At 45.3% G+C, this 20,039-nt stretch overlaps 1 protein-coding gene across 2 annotated transcripts in view; it reads right to left on the reverse strand.

The window, feature by feature from the left end:
* Nucleotides 1-4,352: 4,352 nt before the first annotated feature.
* The window catches only part of LOC141096085 (synaptonemal complex protein 2-like), a 151,282-nt gene continuing 135,595 nt past the window's right edge, over nt 4,353-20,039 (reverse strand). For both annotated transcript variants that reach the window (XM_073582491.1, XM_073582492.1), the window contains one exon: nt 4,353-4,588. In XM_073582491.1, coding sequence (XP_073438592.1) covers nt 4,370-4,588 — 219 coding nt within the window. In that variant the 3' untranslated portion in view covers nt 4,353-4,369. The remainder of the gene's footprint in view (nt 4,589-20,039) is intronic.

Below are 20,039 nucleotides of genomic sequence, written 5' to 3' on the forward strand. Positions count from 1 at the left end.
AAAAACACATGGAACAGGCACAAAAAAGAACAGGTCAGTAAAACTATGTTCACACCACCCAAAGACTGAGACACAGAAAAAGCACACAGTATGACAAACGTGCACGAATACTCTGTTGTAAAATATATGCAACAGTAAGCAGCAAGTGCTGGTAAAAGATAACAAAAACAGGGTATTTAGTTGATACTTTTTTTGCAAAAAATGTATACGAAGCCCCTGTTTTTGTTATCATCTTTTACCAGCACTTGCTGCTTACTGTTGCATATATTTTACAACAGAGTATTTGTCATGCTCGCCATGTCTGTCATGTCCGCCCTGTCTGTTTTGCCTCATGACCCCTGGAGCGGTGTGCATGCGCATCTCATATCGGCTATCCTGCATGTTGACTAGAGCAGTGTGCACACTCACCTCATGGTTTTAGCTGCGGGACGCCTGCGATTCTGCTCTGCCTTCTGTGATTGTCTCGTCATGTCTAGAACCCCTGATCATGTGTCCTTCCTATGTTCCAGCAGAGGCTGGTTCTGCATTCATCTCTGCATGTCTGGAACTCTGATCATGTGACCTGCCTAGGTTTCAGCACTGGTTCTGCTATCATCTCTGCATGTCTGGAATTCTGATCATGTGACCTGCCTAGATTTCAGCACTGGTTCTGCAATCATCCCTGCATGTCGGGAATCCTGATCATGTAACTTCTCCATGTGATCCTGGAGGATCTGAACTGGAAGTTCTTCCCTGGTCCTGACCCGGAAGTGGAGGTGCTATGCCCTATATCAGACCGCCCCTTCCTATGCTCAGGGCGTGAGTATTGTGTTGCTTCCCTGCATGGCTGCTTGGTCTGCTGGGTCACTCCCTCTATTCTGTGCCCTTGCACTCTGCTCTGTCGTGCGTTTCTGCACACGCTCCATGCTCGTATTCCGTCTCTTGTCTCGTGTCGTCGTCTAGTGTTTGTCCTTTGTGCAATGTTTGTCTGTGCCTTGCTTTGCCTTGTAGTACTTTCTATGTTCCCTGCCTTGCCTGTTTTCCCTATGCCTTGTTCCGTACCTAGCCTTGCTCTGCCTTGTTTCTCCCTATGGTCTCAGTCTCTGATGTTTCGTGCGCCCTTGCACTTTTCGTACTAGGCTTTGCCGTGCTGTTTCGCACGCGTCTCTGTCCTGTACCTTTGCCTAGCCCTGCCTTGTGGCTCCGTGCCCTCGTGCACGTGCCTGGTCACCCTGTGCCTGCCTGTTGTGCCTCAGCCGTGCCACCTCTAGTCATGCTCGCCTGTGTGCCTCAGCCGTGCCCGCCGTCCAGTGCTATAGTGGTTACCGGCTGTGTGAGCCACAGCTGTGTCGCCTCCAAGTCGTGCCCGCCTGCTTATGCCAACGTCGGTACCGCCTGCCGGTGCCCCAGCTGTGGTTTCCGTGCTCCTTTGCACGCACGCTGGTTTTCGCACTGTGCCGTTTCGTGCTACTCTTGCACAAAGTCTTTTGCTCTTTGCTCTGAACCCTGTCTTGCCTGTGTCCCTGGCGTGCCCTCTGCACGCGCAGGCCTCCGTCCTTGTACTCTGTCCCTGGCGTGTCCTTGCACGCGCAGGCCACCGTCCTTGTGCCTCTCCCTGGCATGCCCCTTGGCATGCGCAGGCCTCCGTCCTTGTACTCTGTCCCTGGCGTGTCCTTGCACGCGCAGGCCACCGTCCTTGTGCCTCTCCCTGGCATGCCCTCTGCACGCAGGCCTCAGTCCTTGTACCTGTCCCTGGCATGCCCCTTGGCATGCGCAGGCCTTTGTCCTGTGAACCTGACCCGGGAGTGTTCGTTGACACGCATCATATCGCTAACCTTATCTTGTCTCCTTGCATGGAATCCTGGTTTTGTCCGGATCCTGCCGATAGCCTACAGAGCTACAGAGTCTGATGTCCCGGTTGATCGTAGTCCGCTGTTCGGAGTCCGAAGTCATCGTGCCCTGCCTACCATCTGCACGTACCATGCCTTGGACCTCGGCGTGCCCCTGCACGCACTTTGATATGTGTTCCCTGTGTATTTACGTTTGGCACCTGTTATTACCCTGAAGTGTTCCTTAATGAAGTTACTTTGAACTAATGTCTTGTCTCGCCTTGTCTTGCTTCCCTGAGCCGGCTGTCTGGTCCAGCTGCTGTGGTGGCTCACCCCCTTGGTCTTGCCCCTGACACTCCCTGTATAGGGGGTGGATTCTCACTAGGCCAGCTCGCCCAATGACCCAAAACATAAAGCCAAAGCAACCCAGGAGTTTATTAAAGCAAAGAAGTGGAATATTCTTGAATGGCCAAGTCAGTCACCTGATCTCAACCCAACTGAGCATGCATTTCACTTGTTAAAGACTAAATTTCAGACAGAAAGGTCCACAAACAAACAGCAACTGAAAACCACCGCAGTGAAGGCCTGGCAGAGCATCAAAAAGGAGGAAACACAGCGTCTGGTGATGTCCATGAGATCAAGACTTCAGGCAGTCATTGCCAACAAAGGGTTTTCAACCAAGTACTAGAAATGAACATTTTATTTACAATTATTTAATCTGTCCAATTACCTTTGGTCCCTTTAAAAACAGGGTGGCACATGTTAAGGAGCTGAAACTCTTAAACCCTTCATCCAATTTTAATGTGGATACCCTCAAATGAAAGCTGAAGGTCTGAACTTCAACTGCATCTGAATTGTTTTGTTTAAAATTCATTGTGGTAATGTCTAGAACCAAAATTAGAAAAATGTTGTCTCTGTCCAAATATATATGGACCTAACTGTATATTAAAGGAGTACATAATTATAGGCAATGTGCAATAGATTTGCAATTGATAGATTTCTGGTCAGAGCGCAGCCTAGAAGGACCTAGTTACCACTAATGTGATTGGGTCTACTACAAGTTTTTCTATTTTGGGTCAGTGACGTGATTAAACACCCTGGCTGTAAAAGGCTGTGTGCACACGTTGCGGATTCTGCTGCGTTTCCGCAGCGGTTTTGGCCCTGTGGAAACGCAGCAGTTCCGCTGACCATGTACTGTACAATGAAATCCTATGAGGTTTCAAAAACGCTGTGCTAACGGTGCGGATTTTTCCGCGCGGTTTTGCTGCAGTTTACAAACCGCAGCATGTCAATTGTTTGTGCGGATTCCGCAGCGGTTTCATACCTTTACCATAGTAGAGGTGTGAAACCGCAGGGCAAAACCGCAGACCAAACCGCAGGTCACTTTACCTGCGGTTTTACCTGCGTTTACGTTCCGCAACGTGTGCACATAGCCTAAATAGTGTGTAGTATGTTGAAGGTGCACTAGGGTCATTAGGGACACAGACGTTGAGCGGGGGTGCCATCACGTCTACATCCAGGGTGCTAACGTCTGATAACAGGTAGGGCAATTGCTAGGACTCATATAGGGAGATGAGCCCTTGGAAAAGTTATTATACCATCTTTGGCCCTTAATTCTTGCACCTTTTTAAGTATTTTCTGATCTTTTAAATATATTAATAATTAATTTTTAGAAGTCTATTTTTGTCTTGGTGTTCAATAAATATTGGGACTTTATCATTTCTAAACGGTTTTTGTCATGACTATTCTCTTCTGCATGCATAGCAGAGCGGAGCATAGAATAGTTGAGCTGTGCTACAACACAGCTGTCAGGTTAACGAGGATGTCATGAGAATGTGTGGGGGATGAATAGATACTGTACATCTTTTTTTAATAATTAAACAGGGTCATTAATGCAGCTCATATCAATGCGATATTCAATATAGTGGCACGGTGGCTCAGTGGTTAGCGCTGCAGCCTTGCAGCGCTGGGGTCCTGGGTTCGAATCCCACCAAGGACAACATCTGCAAGGAGTCTGTATGTTCTCACCATGTTTGTGTGGGTTTCCTCCCACATACTAATAGGGAATTTAGATTGTGAGCCCCATCGGGGACAGTGAAGATGATATGTGTAAAGCGCTGCGTAATATGTTAGCGCTATATAAGGATTATTATATAGCATAAGTGAATTGTGCTATAACCCAGGTGTCAAATATTTTGTTAGACATGGTCATTAGTTGCATCTGTGTTTCATGAATTAGACAGGGTCAATAGGTGCAAATACAAATGGTATCAGGGGATCTTCAGAATTGCATACCATACTACATACACAGGGTTCTTGGGTTCAAATGAGCATGCTCGAACAATAGCAGTAGAACTTCTGGAGGATGAATCCAGTGGAAACAGATGGTAAAGGGAACCCTGCGGGTCATGATTAGAGGGACAAAATCTGCAAACCAGTGCAGATTTAAAAATAGATTGTTGAAGCACTCATGATTAAAACTGCATGCATAAAAAACTAAGGCCGCATTATGATTTTTGGAATAACCCTTTAAAGAAATTTAGCAAAGGAATGTATTTTATTTATGACACACTAGTATTAAAGACATAATTGTCAAGATTTGCCTTGGTTGAGAAAGAATTCTCATCAGGAAACAAATAAAAAACACTTATCTTTTCAACAAGTCCCTGATTGATTGCGGTTGTGAGCCACTCTTCATGACTGGAAGTCATGAATTTGGAAAATTTATAAATAACATTCAACAGCAGTGACACATTCCTTATATCTTTCTTATCAAGCTCCTGAAAAAAAACAAAGAATCAGTTTATGAAAATAAGATATTCGCAGGTAAAAAGATAACTGAAGCAAAGTATATAAATAAGATATATGAAGTTACAAGTTACATGTGTATTTTCATGTTATTAAATTGCTTTAGTTAGCATGAGAATTTGCAAAATTTGAGAATTAGGCTGGAGTCACACACAACCATTAAAAAAAGGTCCGACTTTAACGGTACGAAATCGAACAAAGGTCTCTTAACTAGTGATCCGTTTTTGATGCGATTTTTCTTCATTGATGCGATTTTAATCGCATGTGAGCATCCATTTTACATCCGTCTGCCGATTTTTTTCTCTGACCATTCCAAAATTGACAAATAACCGTTCTTAGGCCTGAAACTCATTTAAAAAATCATCTCGCCCTATATTTATGGCCTCTCCAACAGGTGTGAGCCTGCTACCTTTGACATACAGTCACTGCTTGGATTTGGTTAGCTCTGCTTTGTGCTAAACATGACAGACAGGCTCACTTTTAACACCACTGAGCGTGCTCTTTTCTATTGGGTTTTATCCCGACGTTTTGGGGAGCAATACCCTGTGATTGTGGATCCGCGGAGGCGTAGGCGAATGTGGGTCCATCCCCTTTTGCTCCGAAGGATATCTAAAGGCCATTTCCACCGTGTCTATACATCTCTGCGTAGCCATCCGGAGAAGTTCTATCAATATTGTCGGATGAGCCTTGCGACCTTTGATATTTTGCTGGAGATTGTGCGCCCTGGGATCACGTTTCAGGACACGAGGATGCGCAAAGCTATTTCTGCTGAGGAGCGTCTACTCCTCACCTTACGGTATGTCTCAAACCAATATGTTGAGGATGTGTGAAGCTGCATATTTATTTTACACACCTTTAATCATATCTCGTATTGCCCTATTATCTTAATTTATTTCCCAAACATTTAACAACAACAATTTTATACTTGTGGCTTTCATAACCAAGCCATGGCATGTAATGTAATCTTCATCATGCCTACTTTAGACTTCCTTGACTATAAATGTGTTTGAAAGTGTATCTGTTGTTTGTTTGGCTATGTCCTAATTTTTCTTTTTCCTTTGTTTTTTTAGCTTCCTTTCAACTGGCCTTTCATATGCTGGTCTGCATTTAGAATTTTTAATTGGGAAATCAACAATCTCTGGCATAGTATGGTCTACATGCTCCGAAATCTGGACCAGACTCCATCATGTGGTAATGCCGGAGCCCAAAATGCCTGACTGGTTGCGTATCTCCCGTGGATTTGAGGACACGTGCCAGTTTCCACAATGTATTGGAGCCCTAGATGGGAAGCACATCTGTGTGCGTAAGCCGCCGAACTCAGGGTCCCAATTCTATAATTATAAACAATATTTTTCTGTAGTATTGTTGGCTTTGGTTGACACTCACTACAGGTTTATAATTGTAGATATTGGGGCCTATGGAAGAACTGGAGACTCCAGAGTCTTCAATTCTTCCATTATGGGTCGGCGGCTGCGTAATAATGAGCTTGACCTACCACCACCACGTCAGCTTCCCAACTCAAATCTGGAACCGATGCCTTATGTTATTGTAGCAGATGAGGCGTTCCCATTGAGCAGACATGTCATGAGGCCAAATCCACGATGACCCCTTGACCACCGGCGTCGAATATTTAACTATCGACTATCACGTGCTCGGCGACTGGTGGAATGTGCCTTTGGCATTCTTACCGCCAAATGGAGGGTCCTACAGTCCGCAATTCAGCTGAGTGAAGCTAATGTCAATGAATTTATTAAAGCCTGTGTTGTCCTACATATCTTCACAAGGATACATGACTGCCCCTCATATGATGATGCTGAAGTGGACTCTGTTAATGTGTCTAGGCCTAGGACACATGTAAACCCACCCCGTCGTCCAATTTCCGGACTCAAAGTCCGTGATGTGTTGACAAATTATTTCGTAACACCTCAGGGTGCAACTGCATGGCAAGATGATGCTTTATCTATGTAGTGGTTTTTTAGTGATGTGTTCTCGTAAAGATTTTTGGCTTTACCTTTGTGTTAAATTTTTGTTTGAACAGTACTTGTTACTATATCTATGTAACACATTACAGAACATGTACGTACATGAACAGACACACATAGTGAATGTAAACAAGTTTATTACTTGTTTTTTTTGGGTTATTGCGGTAACATATAACCATAGTAGTTGCCTTTGGCCTAATGTAATCAGCACATTAGGATTCAACATTTCAAGGCAAACAAAAAACATCATGGACAATACACCAAACCTAACAACAAGGTAAAAATGAAAACCTACAAGTCATGGTAGGTTGGGGGTGGTGAAGGTGGGGGGGCCTGTTTGGACATTTGGCCTTGGTTGCTGGGCCACATCTCTGTCCCCCTGTGCACTGGCAGGTGGCTGTGCCATCTGTTGCATCCTGGCAGGATCTATTTGTGGGTTTTGTTAGGGGTAATTTTGTAATTGTTGTTGGTAGTCCTGGTAGGGCTGCCCAAATTGCCCATATCCCCCAATATGTCCATGTCTAACATACCCATGTTGGGGCCAACCACCAACATTGGGTAAGTTAAAGTGGCCATATTGGGCATGTGCGCCCTGGCCCATATATTGGACCTGTGGAGCCACATTGGGGATGTGTGCAGGCTGAGGCGGAGGTGTTGCCACCCGTGGAGGAGGAGGAGGAGGAACAGGTTCCAAGGATGGTTGACTACTCACATCAAGTCCAACCAGCCTATCAATCTGATTCTCCTCTGACAGCTGCCACCTTTCAAGGAACTGAAAGACACTGCGGGGATTATTGGGTGGTGTGCTGGCATCCAAGACGATTTGGAGAGCCCCTCTCGTACGCAGCCTGTACCCACAGGGAATTGCCCTCAAATACTGTGCCTGACTGCGCCCATATGCCTCCTCCCCATCATCATGAGCAGCTGTCGACAAGTAGTCCAATACACCACGGTCAGCCTGCATCCTTGTTCCCGAAGCTGCTCCTCTCCTGCGCCTGCCTCGTCGTGGTAGGGCAGAAGGCTGTGGCGAGGTCTCCAGTGGCATGGTGGGGCTGCTACTGTTGCCCCGGTCATCAGGCTGTGCTGGCTGGCTAACTGATTCTGTTGGTGGTGATCTTGGTGTTGCTCTGGGAAGTCCAGAAGATGGGCCGGAGCCTGCAGCAACATCCGACTCAGGATCATTTAGGACCTCAGAGTCGGAACCCGTCTCCCTCTCTGTGAGGTTTGACTCGGTGCTACAATGGTAAAAATAACATCATGTAAATTGTGCTTACAGAATATACAAAGTACTACATTAAACCATGTACTTACGGTCTCAGCTCCATCACAGGAGCCAGGAAATGTACGCGGTCGTAATAGAGGTATTTCCTCTTTGTGGTTCCGGCTGCTCCACTACGGGACCTCAGCAGTCTCTCCCTCCTATATGTGTCCCTGCAGCTGCGCCAACGCCTTGTCACATCAGTCACTACAATGTTAACAAAAACACAGGATTTTGTTACAACACACATATGGCTATGGAATCAAGGGTTACCCAATGCTTAGACCCACATTTTACAAATGATATGATTTATATTCCTGTTGACTCCACACCAATCAACCAAAAAAAAAAAGGTTGAGGCCTACTACAAAGGACCTTCAAAACAACATATTTGCTAACCAAATTTAAAAAATCCTGTGGTAATAATGCGAACATCTATGCTGTTGTTATTACAAAAATAGTTATATAGTGGCTAAGATACGGGCCCATAAAAATTGAAGATCTCTGCATTTGGTGGCAGAACAATTAGCTAAATAAATCAATATTTTTTCACGCAAAATCTTCATGCTGCCACCAGTCAGGGATTTGGAATGTAGATGTTGTAAATATGTTAAAAAAAAAAAAGGCGAAGTCATTAATTACTGATATCTGAGCAATCACTTATTGGGCCTTACATTGTGCAGATTAGATTAGGGGATTTGATTATGTGAACACATTCTTTCACTTACTAATTTGGTCACGCTCCTCCCGAGGTCTTGCCGCATATCCAGGGAACATCTGGCCACAGATTCTTGTCCACGCTGCCTCCATGCATCTGCGGTCAGCATAGTGGGGATCTCTCTGGTCCCATAGTTCTGGCCTCTCCTGGACCAGAACTATCAGCATTTCCACATTCACTGGTGTCGGCATGATGGAGGACTCCGTGGAGGCGTTCTTCCTGGTTTTTTTTTTATGCTGCTTGAGTAATTTGTATACCCAAGCTTCCTGGCCATGCCTCCTGCTCTTTCCTGTTGCCCAGGAGAAGTTTTGCGATTTAATCGCAAGTCACACGTGTGGTGCGTTTTCCATGCGATTTTTTATCGCATCCATAGACTTGCATTGTCAAATCCGATCCGAAAATCGGTGACAATCGCAGCATGCTGCGATTGTCTTGGTCCGACGATCGGATCCGATAAAAAAAATCGCATGATCTGAGCAGCACCATAGAGTAACATGGGTTCGAATGCAATGCGATTTTTTATCGCATTGCATTCGTCCGTTTTAATCGCCAGTGTGACCCCGGCCTTACTCTTTTTATCGGCTTTCATTCTCTCACTGTGATAACTTTTATCTTACAAAGTGTATAGTGCAGTTTATTGCAAGGAGATCAGTCACATGCAGTGGTTACATTCCAGTAAAGATGTTAGCCCCTGAAGGCCCCGTCTCACATAGCGAGATCGCTAATGCGACACCGATTTTGTGATGCAACAGCGATCTCGCTACATGTGATAGGTACAAAGTGGCGACCGCCCCCCGCTGGATATCGCTGATCGTGCTAGAATGTACTGGGTCATTTTTTCATCGTCGGCATCCCGCTGGCCAGCATGCATCGCTGTGTTTGACACCGATGAGCGACCTCGCTGGCGACGCAGAACTCAGGCTGGAATAATTCAGAATAGCTGCTGTGTGACAAGGTACCAGCGACCGCCGAGGTCGTTATACGGATCGCCGCTATGTCGTTGAAGAGATCTGCCTGTTTGACATCTTACTAGCGATCATTTAGCGACGCACCAGCATTCCCTACTAGGTTATTAATACTCCTAAACATTACTGTAAATATTATTGTTTATTTTTTTTAGCGTGGTCAGTGTGTCTGAAGATAATCATCCTATCTCACCCAGAATTTTATGATTTTACCAAAGATTATTACAGGTACTCATCATGTGCTTAATTAATCAGTAATGTTTTATGGTGTCTGATCCTTTAGCGCGAGTATGTGGTTTGTTTGTTTCCCTGTTTACTGTTACTCCGTTGTGGTAGGGGTTTTTGCAGTAGATGCAGCAGAGGCAGCCCAATTATACTAGCGCCACTGATAAACCATTCACTTGTTAAATGAATAACAACACTGTTGTGTTGTAACGGGACCGAGCACTTAATTAGAGTTGTCACTCATGGAGGACCACGTCACCAAGCAACCAGGAAGTAAGGAGAATGCAAGGCAGTGAGCTGCTCAAGAGAACTTCAGAACAGCCTTTTGAGCCCTCCAATCACAATATATAGCAGTTTATGTCTCTTGACTTTCCCACATATATATGCTGTTGTGTTGTTTAAGATTCCTCTGGAGGCAGACTACCTCAAGGAGATTAAAAGGATAGTCAGTGTGAAATCGGACATGCTGGATCCTTATCTTATGCAACATCATCTGTTGGGGGAAGGTAAGGAGGCGCTCATACACATTAGAATGTCAGCAGATCTCACTGATATCAGTGAGCTTGGCCAACGTTAAAGGGAATCTGTCACCCCTTTTTTGAGATATCATATAATGATATCATTCAATTGTGTCACATAAGGATTCTCTTAGTACTTTTGCTTCCCCCTGACCCCACAACTTTCATGCATAAATACCTTTTTTATATCGGATTAGATGTATGTAAACTGCCGCAGTCCGGTCCGATGGGCGGGGCTTATTCACCTGCTCCCCCCCTCCCTGTCTTGCTCTACGCAAGAAGAAATGCATAGAGCAAGACAGGGAGGGGGGGAGCAGGTGAATAAGCCCCGCCCATCGGACCGGACTGCGGCAGTTTACATACATCTGAACCGATATAAAAAAGGTATTTATGCATGAAAGGTGCGGCTCAGGGGGAAGCAAAAGTACTAAGAGAATCCTTATGTGACTCACAATTGAATGATATCATTATATGATATCTCAAAAAAGGGGTGACAGATTCCCTTTAAGTCTAATGTTCATGGGGGTCTTTAACCCCTTAACCCCCAAGGGTGGTTTGCACGTTCATCACAGGGCCAATTTTTACAATTCTGACCACTGTCCCTTTATGAGGTACCGTATATACTCGAATATAAGCCGAGATTTTCAGCCCATTTTTTGGAGCTGAAAGTCCCCCCCCCCTTCATCTCGGCTTATATTCGAGTCATATACACCAGGGGGTCGGAGGGGGGGGGGGCGAGGGTGTCAGGTCATACTTACCCGTCCTGGCACGGTCTCTGAAGCCCCCAGCTTCTCCGCGATCTCCCTTCCTTCCTTCAGCAGTCACATGGTACCGCTCATTACACTCATGAATATGAGCATATTCATGAGTTTAATGAGCGGTACCACGTGACCGCTGAAGGCAGGGAGATCGCGGAGAAGCTGGGGGCTGCAGAGACCATGCCAGGACGGGTAAGTATAGCGATATTCACCTGTCCGGGGTCCATCGCTGCTTGCTGCTGTCTGGCACGTCATCTGTCAGTGACGCTTAGACAGCAGAGGGCACGGTGACATAGTTAGTGCGCGCCGCGCCCCCTGCAGTCTGAACGTCACTGACAGATGACGTGCCAGACAGCAGCAAGCAGCGATGGTCCGGGGGACAGGTGAATATCTCAGGTGCCAGCAGTGACACAGGCACCTGGCCCCCAGCGACGGAGAGGTGAGCATGTCATTTTTTTATTTTTAAATGCAGCAGCGGCAGCACATGGGGGCATAATCTATGGAGCATTTTATGGGGGCAACATATGGGGGCATAATCTACAGAATATCTTATGGAGGCATCATATAGGGGCATAATCTATGGAGAATCTTATGGGGGCAGCATATAGGGGCATAATCTATGGAGCATCTTATGGGAGCAGCATACGGGGGCATAATCTATGGAACATATTATGGGGGCAGCATCTATGGAGCATCTTATGGGGCCAGCATATGGGGGCATAATCTATGGAACATTTTATGGGGCAGCATATGGGGCATAATCTATGGAACATCTTAAGGGGCCATAACCTTTATGGAGCAGCATATGGGGCATATTATTCTATGGAACATCTTATGGGGCCATTATTAATCTTTGTGCAGCATTATAAGGGGTGTATTTTGTATGGAGCATCTTATGGGGCCCATCATGAACTGTATGGAGCATTATATGGGGCTCCTGATTCAATATGGATATTCAAAAACATTTCACCTACCGATGTCTCAATTAATTTTACTTTTATTGGTATCTATTTTTATTTTTTAAATTCACCAGTAGCTGCTGCATTTTCCACCCTAGGCTTATACTCGAGTCAATAAGTTTTCCCAGTTTTTTGTGGCAAAATTGGGGGTGGGGGGGTCGGCTTATACTTGAGTACATACGGTAATAACTCTGAAACGCTTCATTGGATCCCGGTGATTCGGACACTGTTTTATTGTGACATATTGTACTTCATGTTAGTGGTAAAATTTCATTCAAATAACTTGCATTTATTTGTGAAAAAAACGGAAATTTGGCGGAAACTGTGAAAATTTCGCAATTTTCCAACTTTGATTTTTTTTATGCCCTTAAACCACAGAGATATGGCACACCACAAAAAACTTAATAAATAACATTTCCCACATGTTTACTTTACATCAGCACAATTTTGGAACCAAAATTTTTTTTGTTAGGAATTTATAAGGGTTAAAAGTTGACCAGCGATTTCTGATTTTTGCAACACCATTTTATTTTTACGGACCACATCACATTTGAATTCACTTTGAGGGGTCTATATGATAGAAAATACCCAAAAGTGACAACATTCTAAAAACTGTACCCCTCAAGGTGCTCAAAATGAGATTCAATAAGTTTATTAACCCTTCAGGTAATTCACAGGAATTTTTTGAATGTTTAAAAAAAATCAACATTTAACTTTTTTTACAAAAAAATTACTTCAGGCCCAATTTTTTTTTATTTTACCAAGGGTAACAGGAGAAATTGGACTGCAGTAGTTATTGTGCAATTTGTCCTGAGTACGCTGATACCTGATATGTGGGGGGAACCACTGTTTCGGCGCACGCCAGAGCTCAGAAGGGAAAGAGTGCCGTTTGAATTTTTCAATGCAAAATTGGCTGGAATTCAGATCGGACGCCATGTCACGTTTGGAGAGCCCCTGATGTACCTAAACAGTGTAAACCCCCCACAAGTAACCCCATTTTGGAAAGTAGATATGTGGTGAGAACTTTGAACCCACAAGGGCTTCACAGAAGTTTATAACGTACAGCCGCACAATTAAAAATTCATATTTTTTCCACAAAAATGAGCTTTTCACCCTCAATTTTTTTTCCCAAGGGTAACAGGACCCTAAAAGTTATTGTCCAATTTGTCCTGAGTACGCTGACACTCCATATGTGGGTGTAAACGACTATTTGGGCGCATGGCAGAGCTCGGAAAGGAAGCAACGCCATTTGACTTTTTGGGCTGGAATTGAGATCGGACACCATGTCGCATTTGGAAAGCCCCTGATGTACCAAAACAGTGGAAACCCCCCACAAGTGACACCATTTTGGAAACTAGACCCTCCAAGGATCTTATCTAGATGTGTGGTGAGAACTTTGAACCCCCAAGGGCTCCACAGAAGTTTATAATGCCCGGGCGTGAAAATAAAAAAATCATATTTTTTCCACAAACATGTTCTTTTAGTCCCCAATTTTTTCATTTTCCCAAGGGTAACAGGAGAAATTGGATCCCAAAAGTTCTTGTCTAATTTCTCCTGAGTAAGCTGATACCCCATATGTGGGAGAAAACTGCTGTATGGGCACACGTCGGGGCTCGGAAGGGAAGCAGTGACGTTTTGGAATGCAGACTTTGATGGATTGGTCTGCGGTGTCATGTGCGTTTGGAGAGCCCCTGATGTACCTAAACAGTGGAAATCCGACACAAGTGACCCCATTTTGGAAACTAGACCCCCTAAGGAACTTATCTAAATGTGTGGTGAGCATTTTGAACCCCCCAAGTGCTTCACAGAAGCTTATAACGCCCGGGCGTGAAAATAAAAAAATCATTTTTTTCCACAAAAATGATATTTTTGCCCCCAAATTTTTATTTTCCTAAGGGTAACAGGAGAAATTGGACCCCAAAAGTTGTTTTGCAATTTGTCCGGAGTAGGCTGATACCCCAAATGTGGGGGTAAAACACTGTTTGGGCACATGGAAGAGCTTGGAAGGGAAGGAGCATCATTTGACTGTTTCAACGCAGAATTGGCTGTAATTGAGATCAGACGCCATGTTGCATTTGGAGAGCACCTGATGTGCCCAAACAGTGGAAACCCCCCAATTCTAACTCCAACCCTAACCCCAACACACCCCTAACCCTAATCTTAGCCCTAACCCTAACGGGAAAATGGAAACAAATACATTATTTTATTATTTTTCCCTAACTAAGGGGGTGATAAAGGGGGGTTTGATTTACTGTTTATGGCGGGTTTTTATTTTTGGCAGCTGTCATACGCTAAAAGACGCTTTTTATTGTAAAAATAGTTTTTGCATCACCCCATTTTAAGAGCTATAATTTTTCCATATTTTGATCCACCGAGTCATGTGAGGTCCTATTTTTTGCGGGACGAGTGGACGTTTTTATTGGTACCATTTTCGGGCACGTGACATTTTTTGATCGCTTTTTATTCCGATTTTTGGGACGCAGAATGAACAAAAGCCAGCATTTCAATAATTTCTTTTGGGGGGGTGCGTTTACACCGCTCCACGTGCAGTAAAAATTGATGAGGCGGTTTTATTCTTCGGGACAGTACGATTACAGCGATACCTCATTTATGTCTTTTTTTATGTTTTGGCGCTTTTATGCAATGAAAACAATTTTCTATAAAAAAATAATTATTTTTGCATCGCTTTATTCTGCAAGCTATAACTTTTATTTTTTCGCTGATAACGCTGTATGGCGACTCGTTTTTTGCGGGACAAGATGTCGTTTTCAGCGGTACCATGGTTATTTATATCCGTCTTTTTGATTGCGCGTTATTGCAGTTTTTGTTCAGTGGTATGATAATAAAGCATTATTTTTTGCTTTGTTTTTTATTTTTTAAGGGGTTCGCTAAGGGGGTTAACTAATGGGACAGTTTTATAGGGCAGGTTCGTTATGGACGAGTCGATACCAAATATGTGTACTTTTATTGTTTTTTTTTATTATTTTATTTCCAAAAAATTTATTAGGGAATATTTTTTTTTTTATTTATTTAGCGATTTTTTATAAATTATTTTTACAATTTTTTTTTTTTTTTTCTTACTTTATTACATTGTCCCAGGGGGACATCACTGTCATGTGACAGATCACTGATCTGTCACATCACAGATCGCTGTGACAGATCAGCGATCTGTCACAGGCAGTGCAGAAGGCTTCCTCGTGCCTGCGCTTTGCAGGCCCCGGAAGGTCCCCGCCACCATTTTGGATCCGGGGACCTGCAGGGAAGGAGGCCCCCGGAGCAGCGCTGCACATCGCGCTGCTCTGGGGGTCTCAAGGAAGCACGGAGGGAGCCCCCTCCCTGCCGATGCTTCCCTAATCCCCCGGTACACTGCGATCGTGTTTGATCGCAGTGTGCCAGGAGTTAACGTGTCGGGGGCGGTCCGTGACCGCCCCCGACACATAGTGCCGGGTGTCAGCTGTGATAATACTATACTATGAAAAGGAGGATGAATGAACTCATGGAGATCAACATCCGACACTGCGGAGACACCATCACGTGTTTCTCAACGCAGTGATTCTAGAGCACTGCCCCCATCCCTTATGGGAAATATGTAAAACATGCAAAACAGAAGCCGCGGAGACACCATCACGTGTTTCTCAACGCAAGCAATGACCAGCCAGGTCTTTGCCCGGGAAGGAACAACAACGGGAAGGGCAGTCTCCAATGAAGGAAACCACCTATGCCAAAACATGGTATCCATCCACATACAGCTGTTTCGGGGTATTGCCCCCTCATCAGTGTGGAGTAGGAAACTGGCTGGTAGGAGCAATGCCTAGTAAAAAGACTATGAAAAGGAGGATGAATGAACTCATGGAACTCCATGAGTTCATTCATCCTCCTTTTCATAGTCTTTTTACTAGGCATTGCTCCTACCAGCCAGTTTCCTACTCCAAACTGATGAGGGGCAATACCCCGAAACAGCTGTATGTGGATGGATACCATGTTTTGGCATAGGTGGTTTCCTTCATTGGAGACTGCCCTTCCCGTGGTTGTTCCTTCCCGGGCAAAGACCTGGCTGGTCATTGCTTGCGTTGAGAAACACGTGATGGTGTCTCCGCGGCTTCTGTTTTGCATAATACTATACTATGACGTACTATCCCGTCCCTGGGAATTAAGTCCCAGGGCACATGGACGGGATAGTACGTCATATGGCAGAAAGGGGTTAAGCTAAATATATATCGCATTTGCAGCATTAATTTGCTAAATGCTTCCCACACATAAAAAAACAATCACCGCTAGGTATGAAGGTCAGGATAGATGTAATCAATTATTATGAGTAAGACCTGGTTTAATTATACTTCACCTGTACTTCGATTCTTTTTTAGTTTGTCTAGTAAAATGATTAAGGACAAAAATCCAAAACGTGTCTGACAGACCTTTCAACCTTACAAGTGGTGGTCTGTGCGATGTGTTTGCGGATTTTAATGACTATTTGAATAAATGCTTGGAATTTTTTTTTTAATCTGGTTGCTCCTGGAATTATCGTATTTTAAGGATTATAAGACGCACCTTTATGATCCCCAAAATTAGGGGGAAAACGGGGGAGTTTCTTATAAACCGAACACTGTGCTTACCGAGACGTCAATGCTGCGGGCCCGGAGGTGAGAGTGTTGTGGTGGAAAGCCGAGATCTCCATCCGCGTCTGACTCTACGCGATGTCTCGTAGACAATGGCCACGGATGCGGAGCAGATGGAGATCTCGGCACCAAGATCTTGGGAGATAAGATCTCAGCGCCAAGATCCCCACATGCGCCGCCTCGGCAGCCATTTTCCCGGAGTCCACCGCAGAGTAAACAGTGCGGGGGCTATGGGCTTTCACAAAACGTCAGCGGAGCCCCTGCACCACCGGACACCCGTAGCGCCACTCTTGCCTCCTCTAGCTGCGACCCTGCTCCACTGCGACCTCCACCACCAAACACCCGCAACGCCACTCTTGCCTCATCCAGCTGCAACTCTGCTCCACTGCAGCCTGCACCACCGAACACCCCTTTCTCCCAGTCTGGGTTCCCTAGCATCGCCCCACTCCCTGGGACCCCGCTTCACCGCAGCCACCACTCCCGGTAAGCAATAAGATGCCTGGAATGTAAGAAGCATCACCATTTTTATTTAAAGAAAAAAAAGTTTTTCCTATTTTTCTCCTCAAAATTTGGGGTGCGTCTTATAAACCGCATAATACGGTACTCTAGTCTCCACTAACCTCTGATGCACAGCAGTCTCCGTGCAGTGGACTACGGCAGGTGAGCTGACTTTGAAGATTTCTCTTATGTTTTTTTTAGCTATTCATGGTTACGACCTCTAGCAACTAGCTATCACTATATCAGTGGTTATAACCATAGAAATCTAAGGTCCTGCAAAGCCTGCACACACAGAAAGACATAGCGAATCAGAAAAACTATACATTTGTAATTGGAGGAATTTGCTAATATTATTATTGCACCTACTACACATTGGGATTGGACATTGAAGATGCGAATACCCTTTTAATTTCCATAATGGACCATGGTAACGCTGTAGATGTTGTCTATTTGGACTTTTCAAATGCGTTAAAAACTAAAAAACTGTGGTTAAAATTATTCTTGGGTTACAAAATTGGCACAGTGATGGAAACAAAGGGTGGTTATTACTCGATCATACTTTCATTGGGTCTGACTTAACAGTGGGCTACCACAGGGTTAGTATTGGGCCCTCTTTTTCACATATTTATTAATGAACTTGTAGAGGGGAAATAGAGCAGAATTTCAATGTTTGCAGATGATACTACACTCTGCAAGGTAATCAGAGAGTTGCACCTTCCCAACATATGTTTCGTCATATGTCGGATCCCTGACTCTGATGATCACTTCCACGCCATCTATGCTGAATTATTCAGCCATCATATGCCTCTGACAGCCACATGTGGTAAAAGGAAATCAAATCCCCAGAATTACGGGGATTGCAATAAAATGCAATCAAGACATTACATCTACTCAAAAATAAAATATTCATCATATCTACCACAATATCAAAAATGTCAGCTTAGGGCACAAAAATTAAGACGTACCACAGCCCCATATCCCGAAATGTAAAACGTTACAAGACATGGTGACACAGGCAAATAAAAATACATTTTTTTATATATTTATTTTTTTTTACGAACAACCAAATTTATTTTCACCACATAGAAAAAAAATAGGGATTTTTGTGTACTCACCGTAAAATCCTTTTCTCCGGGGGGACACAGACCATGGGTGTTATGCTACTGCCACTAGGAGGCTGACACTAAGTTGAGACAAAAAGAGTTAGCTCCTCCCCTGCAGTTTACACCCTAATGCTGGCTCCAAAGCCAGTGAAATAGTTCAGTGTAAAAGCAGTAGGAGATCATTAATATCACATCAGAGTACAACACAAACGAAAGAAAACCGAAAGGCTAACAGGGTGGGTGCTGTGTCCCCCCAATGACTGGCTCGGAGAAAAGGATTTTATAGTGAGTACACAGAAATCCCTATTTCTCCTTCGCCTCATTGGGGGACACAGACCATGGGACATCCCAAAGCAGTCCCTGGGTGGGGAACAACACAACAGATCGAACCCATGTACTACCTGACTAAAGAGGAGCCACTACCGCTTTTAGAATACGTCTGCCAAGGGGCACATGTGCAGGAGTCTGAGTGTGGATATTGTAATGCTTCGAGAATGTGTGCAGACTAAACCAGGTCGCAGTCTTGCAGACCTGTTCTGCCGATGTCTGATGCCGAAGGCTCAAGAAGCACCAACCGATCGAGAAGAGTGTGCCTTAATCCCCGCTGGAATAAGCTTACGTCTGATGCGGTAGGAATCCTGAATAGCCCAGCAAATCCCTCTGGCTAATGTGGCCCTGAAGATACTTACGGAAGGGCGCCGTCCTCGAGATGTACTTTGAGAGCCCTCACCACATGCAGGGCGTGAAGAGCTGTTTCCACCCGATGTACCGATGCTGAACCAAAAGAGGGAAGGACAATGTCTTCCTTAACCCCTTCCTGACATCCGACGTACTATCCCGTCCACGGTACCCGGGCCCGTATGACCGTGGACGGGATAGTACGTCGGGCCCTTTAATGCGATACCGCGACTAAATTCGCGGTGATCGCATTAAAATTCCGACGCCATCTCACCTTAGAAAAGATGGCGTCGGCATCCCGGGCTGCGATCCCGCCCCCCCCCCCCCCCCCGCCGGCATCCAGAGCGCTGTGATTGGCTGTTCAATTCTGAACAGCCAATCGCAGCGTTTCTCATTGTTTCAGCCAATCAGCTTGGCTGAAACAATGATGTCCTAGGCTGGGATCGAGTACCGATGTACTCGATCCTAGAGCCGGTGCCTGGCAATGCCAGGCACCGGCAAAAAGCACCCGGATTGGCGCGATCGCCGATCTGATCGATCGCGCCAATCGCAGTGCACAGCGGCGCTATATCGCCGCTGTGCCCAGCCAGTACCGGCCAGGGCCTGCAGGAGTTGGCTGGCGCGATCGATTAGATCGGCGATCGCGCCAACCACAGGGCACAGCTGCGGTCACCATGTGACCGCTCTGTGCCCTGCTGGTGACCTGGGCATGACCTGCCTAGTAATCGGAGCTGTGAGCTCCGATTTTAGGCAGTTGCCATGGTCACCAGGCAGATCAGGGATTGGTGGGATCGATGTAATCATTCGATCCCACCAATGACAGGTCACAGCAGCGATGTGACCGCTCTGTGACCTGCCCCCTGACCTGTCTGCAGGGGTCCTCACTCTAGCTGAGGATTCCTGCAGAGAGGTCGGACGCAGCAAGAGCTCCTGTGCTGGGTATTGTGGTGCCACAGCTTGTAGCATCACAATCCCTGCAGAAGAAAGAAGAAGAAAGAAAACTACAATTGTAAGTGTTAATTGATCCCTGATCCCCTGCCCAATCTATCTTCACCCCCCCCCAATCTATCTTCATCCCCCCCTCTTACCCCCCTTTTACCCCCCTCCACCCCACTTTTGCGCCACCTCCGTGCGCAGCCGGCGAG

The sequence above is a fragment of the Dendrobates tinctorius genome, unplaced genomic scaffold (genome assembly GCF_039654945.1).
Source record: "Dendrobates tinctorius isolate UK_male_01 unplaced genomic scaffold, ASM3965494v1 ptg000071l, whole genome shotgun sequence".
NCBI classification, from domain to species: domain Eukaryota; kingdom Metazoa; phylum Chordata; class Amphibia; order Anura; family Dendrobatidae; genus Dendrobates; species Dendrobates tinctorius.